Source organism: Berghia stephanieae, chromosome 9 (genome assembly GCF_034508935.2).
Source record: "Berghia stephanieae isolate SIO BIC M18660-M18661 chromosome 9, UCSD_Bste_1.3, whole genome shotgun sequence".
In the NCBI taxonomy this organism is placed as follows: domain Eukaryota; kingdom Metazoa; phylum Mollusca; class Gastropoda; order Nudibranchia; family Aeolidiidae; genus Berghia; species Berghia stephanieae.
The window spans coordinates 30,219,720-30,236,132 of NC_088368.1; the positions used below are offsets into that span (position 1 = coordinate 30,219,720).

The following is a 16,413-nucleotide window of genomic DNA, read 5'->3' on the forward strand; positions in this document are numbered from 1 at the left end:
GATAAGGTTCTGCTGGATCCGGAAACAGATTTTTTTTGGTCCAGGAGTAACAAAAACAAAACTTGTATGATAATCAAATATAAAATTCGTCACATCGACTGCCTAGAAACAGGACTCCCTATGTGTCAGATGACAACGTCTGACGTCGGAAACTTGTGCTTGACGAAAAAAGGCGGTTGTTCGCACATATGTATTCCGACGGGTTACAAGAACAGGACGTGTTCGTGCCCCGCCGGACACATGCTTACGGCAAACAAGACTGCTTGTAAAAGAGCTTTGGACATAAACGTTAACTCTTGTCACCCAAACAACGGCGGATGTGCTCAAGTATGCAAGGATACGAATAACGGCGTGAGGTGCAGTTGTAATTCGGGTTACGCAATTCGCAACAAAATTCATTGCGACGACATAGACGAATGCGAGGACGGAAGGAACGGCGGGTGTCAACACAACTGCACGAACACGGCAGGGGGTAGGAGATGCACGTGCCGGCAGGGGTTCGAAACAAGTAACGAGACGAAGTGTGAGCCGAGACGTGATGGAATATCCCTGAACGTGGAAGCCGAAACGCTGTATTTAACCTTGTACGTGATGCTTGCATTGTTGACGGTCGCTGTTCTTGGAAAGTTGGGCAGAGATTTGCTGTACCACTATTGCATAGCGACAGAGCGTAAGAACACAGCGATCGAGGAGAAAAAAGCGGACGACGCGGCAATCGAGAGTAAGAACACATGGAGCGGGGAGAAACATCCAGAAGACGCGTTCCAGTTTTGAGCCGATGGTAGTAGAGTCTGTCACAGCCAGCCCTTCTTAGTGTGATTAAAAACAAACAACCACGGTTCTAAATTCTGATGTGTGTTTTGGCATCCATCGTTTTTTAAAATTTTATTTTATTTTTAAAAAAATATTAACACGTTTCAATGAACTAAAGAGGCTTATAATTTGACCTATCGCCTCAAGACGGCATTATATCAGTCGGTATGATTTATAATATGCTGAAAATTGAATTTATAATTACTCCTGTGAGACGCAATTGGGGTATTTTTGTTGATTGATGTATAGTTTCTAAAATTTCATATTATTTCTGATCAGCTTTAAATTCACGGTTCAGCATTCGGCGGACCCCTACATAATACTAATACCGTTTTGAGATGATGGGTCACTCATAACAGTTGAAGCGAACGCCGATAATTTTAGCTGGCAGATATGTAGGGAAAACAACTAACTACTCCTATGATTGATGCAATATACAACACATACACACTTGTATGAAAACAACTAAAGAATAATAATATTACTGCTACTAGCAATATAATAATAATAATAATAATAATAATAATAATAATAATAATAATAATAATAATAATAATAATAATAATGATGATGATGATGATGATGATGATGATGATGGCGATGATGATGATGATGATGGTAATAATAATAAAGAATATGATGATGAATTAATAATCATGATGATGATGACAATACCACTATTGCTACCATTACATACTCCTACCACCACCATCACTACTACTACTACTACTACTACTACTACTACTACTACTACTACTACTACTACTACTACTACTACTACTACTACTACTACTACTACTACTACTACTACTACTACTACTACTACAAATAATAATAATAATAATAATAATAATAATAATAATAATAATAATAATAATAATAATAATAATAATATTAATAATAATAATAATAATAATTAGCTTTTAATGATGCATGCTGCGGTGATTAAATTGAGCCACCCGGTCCTCCAGGTTGGGGGTTGTCGAAGGGTTAACACCATGGCCGTCATGGTTAACACCCAATTGTTACAGAAACACAGACGGACAAATCAAATCCTTTTTTTTTTTAGCTTGGGTGATCGAAGAGTTTCTGCAATGACAGAATTTATGAAGGACAACAGACAAAGCCGAAAGGACTCTGCTGAACCGATGACATCTTCGCCAAACAAGCTGCTTCGGATTGCGTCTTGGAACGATCGCACCACGTATGAAGCAGGAAAAAGCTCTCAAGCTGTGACTGAGATGAGAAGATACAGGCTGCATAGACTTGGAGCAAGCGAAACCCACTGGATACAATCCAGAAAGAAACACCTCAAGTCTGGGGAGAAAATTTTATATTCAGGGAGAGGGGACAGGATTCATACACAGGGAGTAGGAATAATTCTAAGCAAGTTTGCCCAGAAGTCACTGAGAAGATGGGAACAACACGGAGAAAGGATCATTATCGCGTCCTTTACAACATGGAGTAAAGAATATCAACATGAACATTGTACAGATCTATGCCCCAACACATGACGCCACAGATGAGGACAAAGATACATTTTATAGTCTGCTACAAGTTATTGATAAGTTGCCAGGGAAAGACATCAACATATTGATGGGAGATGCCAATGTTAAAGTGGGACAGGATAACGTAGGTTATGAAGGTATCATGGGCCGTCATGGCATGGGAGAAATGAACGACAATGGCGAGAGATTTGCAAATTTCTGTGCATTTAACTGTTTGGTGATTGGAGGATCAGTGCTTCCCCATAAAAGGATACACAAGGCAACTTGGGCCTCACCAGACGGTCTGACAGAGAATCAGATCGATCATTTTTGTTTCTCTCGAAGATTCAGACGTTCATTGGAAGATGTGACAGTACGGAGAGGGGCAGATGTTGGATCAGACCACAACTTGCTATTGGCAAAGCTTAAGCTCCGACTCAGAAAGCATGGGACCAGATTACACACAAGAAGAAATTCCAGAGAATGCACTAGATGGGGAAAAGAATGAAGAGTTCAAACTGCAACTGAGTAATAGATTCCAACCCCTAGCTGATCTCGAGGAGGACATAGATGTTAATGTAGAGTCACATTGGGCAAAGATCAAGGACATCTACATAACAACTTGCCACGAGGTATTGGGTGTAAAGAAATCGGAACATAAAGAATGGATAAGTCCAACCACCGTGGACCTTATTGAAAAGAGGAGAACATGGAAGGAACAAGTGAATGCAAGTCGAACAAGGGCTTCAATACTGGATGCACAGGTGCAGTATCGAATCACAGCCAAGGAAGTCAAACGATCTGTGAAGAAAGACAAGGAAGCATTCATGAACAGACTTGCAGAGAAAGCAGAAGCAACAGCGACAGGAGGACACACGAGGATCCTTTATCAAACTACCAAGACACTTGCTGGAAATAATATGGGAAACCAGAGGTACCAGTAAAAGACAAAGATAGGAAAACTTATTTTTTCGAAAAGAGGCTCAATCTAAGTGATGGAGGGACCATTTCAACTGCCTTCTGAACAGACCATCACCAGACAAACCACCGGTAATTTTGCCTACAAAGGAATGAGCTACCAATTAGCTATGATCCACCATCGATAGCGGAGGTTGTGGGTGCCATCAACAAGATGAAAAGAGGGAAAACTGCTGGACCAGACCAGATTCCACCGGAGGCTCTAAAAGTTGATGCTGAAAGAAATGCCGAGGCCCTTCACCCACTATTTGAGAGAATCTGGATTGAGCAGTAGACGATGGTATTGTGGCCTAATTGGAATGTTTTTTGGTGAAGTTATCACCTTACTATTGGTGTTGAGAAATAGTTATATCCCATTTGAATTGAGCTTGGACAAAAGATTTTTTTTAAAAGAAAGAAAAGATAAAAAAGATGGACTTCGTGAAAATCAACAAAACAAAACAAAATGTTTCGTCGTTTTTTTTTTTACCTTTGACGGAAATTTTTGATTTACTTGCTTAGTGTTATTGTCTTCAATAACGATTTTGCTTCAAATAATTAGCTGCCCTAATGATAACAACATTACTTATTAGACTATGATATATCATAGTTCTTGATAATTTTAATTTTGTCTTATCTACCAGGGGTTGTAAGGAATATCTATCTAATAATCATGACAAACAAAAGAAGAAATTGACATAGATAGTATCTCATATCGCACAAAGCAAAGAAATTGGCACAAAAAAAATAATTTAAAAACAAAACAAACAAACAAACAAAAAAAAACAAAACAAGAAAAACAACCAAAAAAACAACAAAAAACAAACAAACAAAAAGAAACAACAAACAAAAACAAAACAACCAAAACAAAACAAAAAAGAAAGATTACCGTTATATCATACAATTTACCAATCTCGTCACTTTATAAAAAAAAAAACGAATACTGAAAAACGACAGCTGAAACGTTTTTTTAAAAAAAAAGATAAATACTGCAAATCAAATTTGTACATTATAGAACAAAGTTCTTCATCAGGTTAGTTTATGAATCTTTCAATTGTAATATATGGTGTGCTCCTAAATGCCAATAGCTAGTAACAGAAGGTTCAATAATTACAATAAGCAGGTTGAGATATTTTATTTTGAGGAAGGAACAAATATATATTGAACGCCTTAATGTTCCCTCTAATGACGTAAACTGTAATAACATTCCCAGCCTCTAACATCACATTTTTTGTAACAAAATAGGTTATATTCTTAAAGTACTTTTAATTTTTTTTTGTTTTGTTTTGTTAATTATGAGGAGAAACGGCTACCTAATAATTTGGCAAATCAATTATACATTTGAAATTAAAAATATTATTGGCTTGAATGTTAGAAATCAGACTACAAAGCATCCAACTTAAGCCTAATAAAATTGAATATTCTAATTGAAATTTCTTTGTTACGTAATCTGCCTTCAGAAACGAAACGTGCGCGCATCTGATGTAACGGCATTTAGTTCACATCTCCGTGTCAAGTGACCATTAATTGTTTACTCACCGATGACTGCACTCTGTACCTTGCTGTACAGGTAGACAATGTTTTTTCGGAAGTAATGTCCTTCTCCCGAAATATGTGACGAGTTATTTCAAAACGGTATTATGTCGGAGTAAAACCTTATGTTTAAAATTAAATTTTTAGTTTAACTTACAAAATTTGTGTCAAGGTACATGCATAATTCATGGAGGGGATTGGGTTTTAGTTATCACACACACACACACAAATAAATTTTCCTTTCACTTGTGTTGATATTACAGTTCACTCCGGATAATTGCAACACCTTGGGATCAGTGAAAATGTTGCGATTAACCAAAGTGGCAATTAACCGAAGCTGAGTGTCCAGTTTACTATTGCAACATTTTACACATTAGTGGTAAAAACAAACCAATTGTTGTGAACATTGTTCTTAGTCCACCACAGACTGAGCAATATGATTGAATAAAAAAAAAAAACATATGACAACCCTGTATAGATTTGTCAAGCAAAAGCAGCTTTGATGCAAGTCTACGTCTTATTCAGATTGGATTCACTTTCACTCTTTTGTTCTTAACATTTGTAAGAGTCAAATAGTTTAGCCGTGATGAGAGACAATAGAATTCTCACCAAACTCATTGATCACAATGCACAATTGTCAATCTCAAAACAAAGGATATCGCTCAGTCTCTCTTTACAACTGTCATTGTCTACCTGTTGTAAAGAATATACCCAGCCCCCTCGCCTCCTATCTAATGGCTACAGATTACATCACAAACCCATTACGCAAAGCCCCTCTTTTCTCTCTCTAATAAAGTTGTGAAACAATACTGTAGCATTAAATCCCGCTCACTCTCGATTTTTCAATTTATCACGATTTCTTCCATGATGAAATTTAATCATGATATTTTGTTAGATTGATTTCTTGAATTTACCACTTTTCAGGGCGAAAATTTGTTGCGATTAACCGAAGTTTGTTGCAATTAACCAGTGACTTTTATATAGAATTAATTCCGTTTCTTGGGAAATGTTGCGATTAAAAGAAAGTTGCAATTATCCGAGTTGTGATCATCCGGAGTGGACTGTACATACATTTATGTATAATAATTTGAATGTTGGAGAAAGGTCACAAAGATCTAATACAAGTATTTATTTATTTGTTTTTACTTCTTATTTGCTATTACTCCGATATATTCTGAGAGTCAAATACAAAATATTTCCGACAATAAAGACATTTTGAATTAAATTAAATCTAATGTATTTGATTACTTAAGAAGAAGAAGAAGAAGAAGAAGAAGAAGAAGAAGAAGAAGAAGAAGAAGAAGAAGAAGAAGAAGAAGAAGAAGAAGAAGGAGGAGGAGGAGGAGGAGGAGGAGGAGGAGGAGGAGGAGGAAGGAGGAGGAGGAGGAGGAGGAGGAGGAGGAGGAGGAGGAGGAGGAGGAGGAGGAGGAGGAGGAGGAGGAGGAGGCAACAGCCTTGAAAAACAATACTTCGATAATAAATAAGAAAAATAAACACACCTGGTTCCTGGGGAGGATGAGGGGTGTCAACGATGGGAGCCTGGGTTGTTCAGGTTGTGAACTCTGGGAATGAATACACGCATTTAAACATTCATATTATGTATGATCTCTGTAAAATAAACCAAAAAAAAAAAGACAATAAGAATCTATAGTTCGTTTTAAAAATCAAGCACACACGTGTTGCTCAATTTCTTATCGTTATAGCAATGTTTTGCTGCATCGTGGTGACTTTACATTTCAAAATTCATTGCTTTAGATGATTCAAAAAGACAATACGCCACTGAAAATTGTGAAGGCTATGAGTGTGAATTAAAAGAAAAAATTATTACCCTTGCTACACTCTGGAAGGGTGTGTTTGCGAGCTTTATATATGAAATTATGTTGAATTTAATGAGTATTGTAAAGCTGTATAAATTTTGAACTAGGAGTGATTGAGTTTCTTTTGAGTTTTCTTTTTCTAGATATGTTGTTAATAAGCTAACTTACTAGTGAATGACTATTTGTTTCGAAAAAAAAAGTCAGTCTTTAAAGCCATAAGGCCCGTAGAGATAGAAATTTCCTTTTGCACTTTGGATGGGACCTTAGTCTATCCCCTTAATTTAAAAGACCCAACTACCTAACCAGTGTTGGTTGGACAAGGGGTTAGGAAAACAACGCAAAAAATACGTTCCGCTTATATTTTGAATAATAATAATAATAATAATAATAATAATAATAATAATAATAATAATAATAATAATAATAATAATAATAATAATAATAATGATAATAAAAATAACAATAATAATAATAATAATAATAATAATAATAATAATAATAATAATAATAATAATAATAATAATAATAATAATAATAATAATAATAATAATAATAATAATGAAAATTGAATACTGAATTAATCTACCAGCTGGTATAAAAATTTTGAGCAATTTAAAGATGCACTTCAGATTGTTAGGAAGTGACCAAACCTTTTGGGGGTGGGAGGGGAGGGGGGATACACATCGTTCAACAATAATGCATCAATCCTACTGAGTCAGCAGGTTTATATGAAAGAAAAAAGAAGAAAAGATAACCCACTTTGGTTATCTGAATTTATATCAATCATGTAGCACATCCATACTATGGTGCCTTGTCTTATAACTAAAAGTCAAGAAATGTTGATAAGATGAGTGACAACCATTGCAAAATTCTGGTCCCAGCTTTGTGACAGACACTTTACAACATTTTAGTCAATTCATTCAGATATGAATGAGTACCTTGCTAAATACAGTGATGCGCTAGACCAAAACGATTTCTTAAAAGCAACTTGCACAATGGAAATGAAAATTTAGGTTCATATGGCCTGCTTGGGGATTAAATGACGTAAATGGATGCGTTGCATTGAGCATGGTGAAACTGTAGAAGTGCGCTGCATAAATGTTCATATTTTTTTATTTCTCATTTTTTTACGGACATCATCACTTTCTCATGTCATACCTTTGTGTCACTTGCCCTGCCCAGCAGGTTGACGTCCAGGCGATACAGAAGGACAGGACTTTTATAACAGCTGAATGACAACATCAGTTGTAGCATGGACACCAGGAGTTGTCTGAGCATGAGATTGGAAATAATATCAAATAACAAATTGTACCATAGGATCTCAAAACGATTGACATGTCTTGCATATTATGCGGCTATGTGGTCTAGTGGTATGACACTTGCTTTCGGATTGGATGGTCCTGGGTTCGAGCCTCACTCGGCGCATACTTAAGTCCTTGGAGAAGGTTCTTTACTCACATTCTCTCACTGTACTCAGGTGTAAAATGAGTACCTGGGTGTTAACAGCATTGTATCTGTCCCAAAAAATTGTAATATCGCCTTAAAGGCTTTTCGTCCTGTCCTACATGTTAAATGTTGCTGTTGGCCAGGGAGCCCTTGTAAAGCGCTTTGAGCAAGTTTAGTGGATATTGCTATATATAAAAGCTACATTTTTTTTAAAAAAAGCTCATATTGACCTCCAGGCGATAGAGACAAGACTCTTATAACAGATGAAGGACTACATCAATTGTAGATGGACACCAGATGTTGTTGTTTCAGGAAGGGAGTGGAAATTATATTAAACAATAAATTGTGACATATCCTCTCAAAACAATATTATGTAGGGCTAAACAATGTTGAACAATGATTTTACATTAACTCACTCAACCGTAACACTGACTATATCCGTATTATACCCGGGTTTACTTTTACCCCATGCCTATTTATTACAATTTTCTAAGACAAATTATAGGCGTAGTATCAAAGCTAATGTTTTTAGTTTTTATATGTGAATAGTAGTTGAATAAAACTATCTATGTAGATAGATGCTCATTTTCAATACATTTTTTTTTTCCAATTTTGAAAAGTAGCAAAAATCTCTAGGATTGAGTGAGTTAAAATGACCAGTCAGAAATGTGAGATAAGAGTTGTCATTAATCAAGGCAGGCTAGTTTTTTTTGGAGTGAGTTTTCATTGTTCTTTTTTTTACTTTTGCTTTCTGTTTTGTCTAACACTGTTTCACATATACAACTTTTCGGCTATAATTAGTAGGTGAATATATATCAAACGATACGATTCACTATTTACTTTGAAAAATTAGCTGTTTTCGTTTTTGAGTCAGGACATTTTTCTATGTAATTATCCTCTAAATTCAGAGACATCGATAAAGCTGAATTTTTGTTTCCAATTATTCAAATAAATTATCTAATTTGTATTTAAAAAGGTGTAAAAATCAACTGGATTTTTATAACTTTTTTTCTCTTTTTGACCATTGCAACACTTAAAGGTCCATTGTGACCGACTGCCTCAAAACGGTATTATGTTGGAGTGATATTAGGACTTAAAATCTAATCTACAGCCAAATTATGAAACATGGGTTGAGTTTATGTGTTGTGTTGAGTAAAATTAGAATAAATAGAGTCCCAAACATTTTGTGAACCCAAAATTCCTGACTTTGGATCATTTTAATTTCACTACGACACAATACCAATTTGATGTGACAAGTCACACATGAATGCCAGATCTTAACTATAACAGATAGCACTTACTTATGGACAGACATCATTTTGAAGGTGAGCAGTAAACCCACTTGATGGAACCCGGTAGCTGCGAGTAAAGCTCTGGTCTTTGTGAAATGCCACAAAGGATGGACAGACAGATCTGTCACTTTTAGTTGAATCTCTGGGGCATGTTTGATGATGCTCATCTGGAGAAAAGAGAAAAACGAAATTCATACAATCAGTCCAAAAGATGCAAGAATGTGGTCCTTTTGCTCTATTTTGAAGTTAATTATTTAATTTCATTGTTGGTCAATACTTTCTGGAGAAGAATTACATCTTCAGTATATCACATCTCCTATGACAGGTTTGTCGTGTGGCTGAGCAAGTGGATGGACGAGTCCAAAAACCAATCTTGGAAACCAGACATTTAAAAGAAAACTTGTCAATCAAACCCAAAGTTAAAGTGAGTACTAGGGTACTAGAAGCTATAAACTGGAAGAAGTAATGAACAAACATTGATATAACAGTTTCAACAGAGAACAAAATACTAAATACTGAATCTTTCAGGATCAAAACCCGTTTTCAATAAAAAGTGTTAAAAAGACTAAAAAAGATACAAAGACTATCTGGATTTAAAATAAAATATAAGCTTTTAACTGTTTTTTTTTTACTTGTCTGAAAAAGGGTTTTGAATTTGAAATGTTCCATGTTTAGTCTTTTGTCCTTTCTTGAAGCTGTTATATCCATTTTTGTGCATGAGACTTGAAAATTAAAATAAAGATCTGAACAAGTGTGTATGAAAGTTGCCAAAGCAAGAAAGAAAATTACAAGAAAAAAAAACCATACCAAAAGATCAGTCTACCTCGATTGGGGATCGAGCTCAGACCTTCTGCGAATTAAAACTGTCAATAAATACAAATTCTTACCAAGTCAATGATACAGGACAAGTTGTCTTGAGACAAAGGCAAGGCATCGCATAATGCACTCATGCAGGGTGGACTAGAAGCAATATCTGGTGGTTTAAAAAACAGGAAAATAATAAGTAGCACAGTTATCATGACTAGCATGAGACTAGATATTCTACAGAACGAGAGACTGAAAGGAATAAACCATCTTATTCTCTCTCAAATATCTCAGTGATTCAACAGTAATGAAAATGTTGCTGCTTGAAGCTCGACGGAAAAATAAAGATAAGTATTGAATTGTAAGCTTCAATTTATTAGACAAAGACAGATACTGTGGACAGGGGCGTGGCTATATTGGTCGATTTGGTGCCTGGCACCACATCCATCTTTTAAACATGGATTATATCATTTTAACAACTAATTAAAAAACTGAGAAATGGTATTACCGTCTCTTACTTTTTTGAGTAATTCTTTTCTTTTCTTTTTTTTTCTTTTTTTTTTTTATCTTTCTTTCGTATTTACAATAAATATAGCATGATTTTAAGTCATTTTCTTCTGATTCTGGCACCACATTATACTGTAAGCATCCCACGCCACTGACTGTGGACGTTTGGGGTTTCCCCTTCATCAACAAATCATGATGAATAAAACACTTAGGACGAATGAGATATGTGTGAATGGCCTAGTTAAGGTGAATAAACAAAAACAATAATGGGACATCATGGGGAAACCCGAAACGTCCACAGTATCTGACTTCGTCTAATAAATTGAAGCTTACAATTCAATACTTATCTTTATTGGTTCAACAGTCTGGTGTTTCATCTCGTAACGACAGTCAAGCCATGTTAAGTGATGGATGACAATGATTGTGGAAAATTCTGATCCCATCGGTGTGTCCTCTAGTAAGGCACTTAAAACAGATTTTATCCCACTCAACTCAGATGTGAATAAGTACATGGCTATAAACCGTGACGGATATTGTAAGAATGTTATTACAAAATGGATGCTGAACAGCCCAACTGGTAATGTATGAAATGGAAAAAGGGTTCTATATGGCCTGCTTGGGGAATAAATGGAACATTGTGAAGCGCATTGAGCATGCATGGTAAATCCATGGAAATTTACTAGATAAATGTTCATATTTATTTTTCATAACAAAAGAAATTAACTATTAAACATAATTCCTGGATGATGAATCATGATTATTGATGTGGATGACGATGCAGATGCTGATGCTGATTGTTGATGGCAATACTAACAACGACAATAATTATGATACCTAGAGTAGCTTTGAGGGCATCGTACGCTGGAATGAGAAGTTCGTCTGTATTCCAATGGGGATAGATAATGTAAGGGTTTGTCACCTCTGCTCCCTTGGCCTGGATTAAAGTAAGGATGACAAAATAACTTCTCTTAAATTCTAACCTACTGCTAGTAGACACTATATCAATTAGGATCAAAACAATTTAAAATAGAGCATTTATATACTGCAATATCCACTAAACATGATCAAAGCACTTTATAAAGAGTCCCTTAACTCTCCCCTTACCAGCTATTTTCATAATTTTACCCCTAAACTTCATCCTGGCCCAACTCAAAAATATATTTTTTTTTCAAACAGATTAGCAACGAGTATATTTTATATTTTGTTCAGAAAAATGAGCGATGCAACACAGTGTCGAATTTTTACAGCTATAGCTATAACAAAATGAAATCAGAATAAGAAAATTGTTGGCTACATCGTAACGAATGTGACGATTTTCCTATGGATGGTAAGGAGAGGGTTAACATGTAGGATGAGACATGATGCCTGTTAGGCGATATTACAATTTTTTTCCGACAGAGACAATGCTGTTAACAACCAGGAACTCATTTTACACCTGAGTAAAGTGAGAGAATGTAAGTAAAGAGCCTTTTCCAAGGACTCGACTATGCACTGGTCAAGGACTTGAACCGTGGACCTTCTGGTCCAAAGGCGAGTGTCATGCCACTAGACCACACACCCACACAACTATTTCATTACAAAGCTAAAATTGCATCAATCTCAGACATGGTCCTGCGCTAGAGCTTATGCATTGAAATAACCACAGTGTATTATGTATGCTTCTCACTGCCACGCAGAGTGAACTTGCCCAAGTCACCCCACCCAAGCTCCCCAGATTGATCATTATTACTTAAACATTTGGGAGATTAATAAAGTAAAATGAAATTTTAAAAATAAAAAATAACAAGGAAAGGTTGAGGCTTAATTTTTTTCATTAAACAAAAGAACATCTTAAATGACATGAAATAGAAATTCAATACATCGCCCTTGACAATCCAGAGTTATGATCTAAAAACAAAACCAAAATTTACACTAAGCAAACAGAACCGGCACCAATAAAAAGGAAGCACCAATAAAAAGGAACAAATATAAATTTAAAAAACAAACAAAAAGAAACAAACAAACCAAAAGAAGAACAAAAAATATCAAAAATAACCCCAAAAAATACAGCAGAAATAAGAAATTAAAAAAGGGAAAGAAAGGACTAAAAAAGAAAGTGGCCAGCATAAAACAACAAATAAAAAAAAAAGCAAAACAAGAACCAAAAAAAAAAGTAAAATAATGTTTGTATGAGTAGCATTGTACATTAGTACGGCACCTATAATGTGCTATGCTACATCAGCATAAAAGTGTCACGGTCACAGGGAATTCACATATTGGGACCAAGCACGTCTGTTCTGGCTAGAGTCACAAGTAAAATAATCATAATTTAAAAAATAATTCATCAGAATTCAAATTTTAAAAAAACAACACAAATATAAATTAAATAAACTAGCAAAACAAAAAGTGAAAGAAAAAAGATGAGACGAGAAAAATTAAAAAACCCTCCAAAACCATTGATAACGGCACACAATAAAGAGAGAGACACGATAATCTCCACATAGTTTCCAACCTGGAAATGGAACCCTAGCCATTTGAGTAGAGCCAGGGCTGGAGGGCTACTGGCCACAGCATTAGCAAGCTGGGAAGGTTGGCGGTTGTTGTCTGATGTATGAAGTCTCTTTAGAGCTGCATCCAACTGGGGGAAAAAAATGGGTTTTCAAAAGGTAAGTTGTTGATCATAGAAATGTTGTCCTGCTTTCAATTTCACTCAGAAGGGGTGGGGGGTGGGGGGCTATCTCAGTTAGTGAAGCACTCGCTTCACAAGCAAAGGTGATTTGATAGTTGACATTTTTTGTGAGCTTACTTGTTTACCCAGCGGCAATTGGTAAGCTGGGTCTGTTGAAGCAGGTTGAAAGTGCTTTAATTTACCGCAATATCCACTAAACCAGCTCAAGGTGTTTTATAAGGGGTCCCTAGCCAACATAAACACTTAATATGTCAGATGTTAGGCAAAATTACATTTTTTTTCTGGACAGAGACAATGCTGTTAATGGCTCAGCTACGCCTTTTTCAATGACTCAACTGCACTGCTCAAGAATCAAACCTGGGACTTTCCAATCCGAAGGCGGGTGTCTACCAGTAGACCACACTGTCACATCTTTTTAGGATATTTTGTTTCTTTTATTTTTTTTTCAGATCTTTATCTTACACCAGTGCCTGCTCCCTAATTTGTCACTCTGATTTAGTCAGTCAGTTAATATGAAGAAAAAGAAGGAATGATAAAAGGCAGAGAGAACTGTATGGCTATGTGGTCTTGTGGTATGACACTCGCTTTCAGATCAGAAGGTCCTGGGTTTGAGCCTTGCTCAGTGCATAGTTGAGTCCTTGGAAAAGACTCTTAACTCACATTCTCTCACCGTACTCAGGTGTAAAATGAGTACCTGGCTGTCAACAGTGTTGTCTCTGTCGGAAACATTTGTAATATCACCTAACAGGAGTCATGTCTCATTCTACATATTAGATGTTGCTGTTGGTCAGGGACCCATTGGAAAGCCCTTTGAGCACATTTAGTGGATATTGCGCTATATAAAAGTTCAATTTTTTTTTGTTTGTTTGTTTGTTTTTTTAAGGAAGAGAGAACTGCACATTCAACGATAACTATACTATAATGCAAGTCAGATTTCAATGACATGACTGATTTGATTCATCATTAATGTTGTGTGTGTGAGTATGGTTGGTGAAAATAATTGGGTCTCTAGATATAGAAAATGAGAAAAGTAGAAGGCGGTGGGGGCTGCCTGAAGCCTGGGATTGTGAAAATACTAACAAAAAGGTGAAAATGGAAAAGGCTTCAGATGGGAACAGAACAGACAATGGAATAACGGGTAAAAATAGGAAATTGAATGGAAGCTTCATTTAAATAAAGACAAATAATGTGGAAGTTTTTCGGGTTTCCCCTGTATCACAGAAACACGATGAATAGAACGCGAAAGACAAATGGCAGATATGAGAATGGCGTTCTTAAGGTAAATAAATGATTTTCATTTTATTTTATACTCAGATAATGGGCGAAATTATGATTAAAAAGAAACTCAGCCTTGCAGAGATAGGCTTAACTCTTTCAGCGCTCAGGCTTTATTCGCATTTACGTCACAAAATAGCTGACACCTGATTGAGGCAGCATCAGAATGACAAGCTAAGACAAAGCGACATTCGAATTCAGTGCAAAATCTCAATTAAAATACCCCCCTAGAGCCAATTGAATGTTCTGATAAAAGAAATGATACCATTGGTTCAATTTATAGTACTTTTGGAGAAAGTAGGATTGGATTACATTATTATTTTTGCCATTCAAGACCGCCGCACTGTGCGGTCATTGGCCAGTAGAACAGATTCTGCTATGACCACACAGTACGGCCAAAGGCACTGAAAGAGTTAATAAAAGGAATGAATCTAAACTGACCAAGTCAATGAGTCCCTGGATGACAGTAGGATGATTATAGTGACCGCTGGTCAAGACAGCCATGTGTTTCTGGAGTTGGTGAAGATTCTCCTCTTTGCTACAAACTGTGGACAGGGGAGGCAAGATGGATGTTGAGGAGAATATAATAGGTTGTGTGTTGGGGGGGGGGGGGGGGGGGGGTAAAAAGAATGAATAATATCAAAGTTGGATGAAATTAGAGTTGTAAAAAAATATAAATAAATAATCTTTTTCCTACAAAGGAAAAATAAAAAACCCACTAAAACAACGTCTCTCTCTCTCTCTCTCTCTCTCTCTCTCTCTCTCTCTCTCTCTCTCTCTCTCCTCTCTTGTCTTTTGTCATTATTTACCATTAGGCACAGCAGCTCTAGGGTTAAGCACAGGCCTCTCTGATTCATCCTCAAACTCCGCCTCACACCTGTCAATCAACTGATCCAAATGGGCGTGTCTTAGTTTGTTGATGCTGATCTCACTGTCTTTCCCGATCAGTGAAAAACACGACCAATGTTTCTCATGGTTAAATCTGGATTGGAGAACGTATGTATTTATTAATACATAAATAAATGGATAGAAGTTAAAAAGAATTTAAATGAAAAAAAAACAAAATACAAATATCTTATCTAGACAGCTCTTTCAGAGGTCCGAATAGTTCATTTAGCAGAGTACTTGCCTCACAGGAAAAGGATGAGGTTCTGTCCCAGGTATGATTAAGATTTGTTCCGACTCCTTTCCCTCTCTCTCTCCCACCACCCTTCCTTCTTTTTCCTAACTCCATCCTGTCTAACTAGCAATAAATGAGTGGCAAGGTCACTCCGTCAAGTACAAGTTCAAGGTCAATGAAATAATATGCAAAAGGCATGAAAAAATGAATACCCGTCTCTGGGCAATGATGGATAGTGGAATAGTGTTGGCGAAAAAGGACACCAAATAAGTGACCTGTACACTTATCCAGTCCCACTGATGATCAAGCAATAATAATATTTAAAAAAAACAAAAGCTACCTATCGTCATCTTGAATAGCTTTGATGCCACACTTCAAGGCTTCTGACAAAAATCCAGAGTTCTGTAGGTTATTGTAAAAGTGAAAGTAGAATTTGCACAAGGCATCGTCAGGGATCGGCCACATACATACCAGAACACACTGGGCACCTGTGAGATTAGAAATAAAGCAAAGCATCCCAATAATCGAATGTACAATTAATCTGAAAGACGAGTGATCTGAGAAAATCTGTAAGGCACCACAGAAATGACAACAGTTGATACAATTTAGGCAAACGTTCTACTTATGAAATTATAGCACATAGAGCACGACATTGTCATGGATGTGCGATATAGAAATGCTATTTATTACTATT

General features: G+C 36.1%; 1 protein-coding gene across 2 annotated transcripts in view; it reads right to left on the minus strand.

Annotated features, from left to right (window-relative positions):
* The window catches only part of LOC144980033 (uncharacterized), a 65,988-nt gene that overhangs the window by 13,440 nt on the left and 36,135 nt on the right, over window positions 1–16,413 (minus strand). For both annotated transcript variants that reach the window (XM_078927494.1, XM_078927495.1), the window contains exons 21-29: window positions 16,060–16,207; window positions 15,409–15,581; window positions 15,041–15,144; window positions 13,148–13,273; window positions 11,491–11,590; window positions 10,233–10,318; window positions 9,355–9,512; window positions 7,766–7,877; window positions 6,290–6,352 (exon numbers count right to left, since the gene is read on the minus strand). In XM_078927494.1, the coding sequence (XP_078783620.1) occupies window positions 6,290–6,352; window positions 7,766–7,877; window positions 9,355–9,512; window positions 10,233–10,318; window positions 11,491–11,590; window positions 13,148–13,273; window positions 15,041–15,144; window positions 15,409–15,581; window positions 16,060–16,207 (1,070 nt within the window). The remainder of the gene's footprint in view (window positions 1–6,289; window positions 6,353–7,765; window positions 7,878–9,354; window positions 9,513–10,232; window positions 10,319–11,490; window positions 11,591–13,147; window positions 13,274–15,040; window positions 15,145–15,408; window positions 15,582–16,059; window positions 16,208–16,413) is intronic.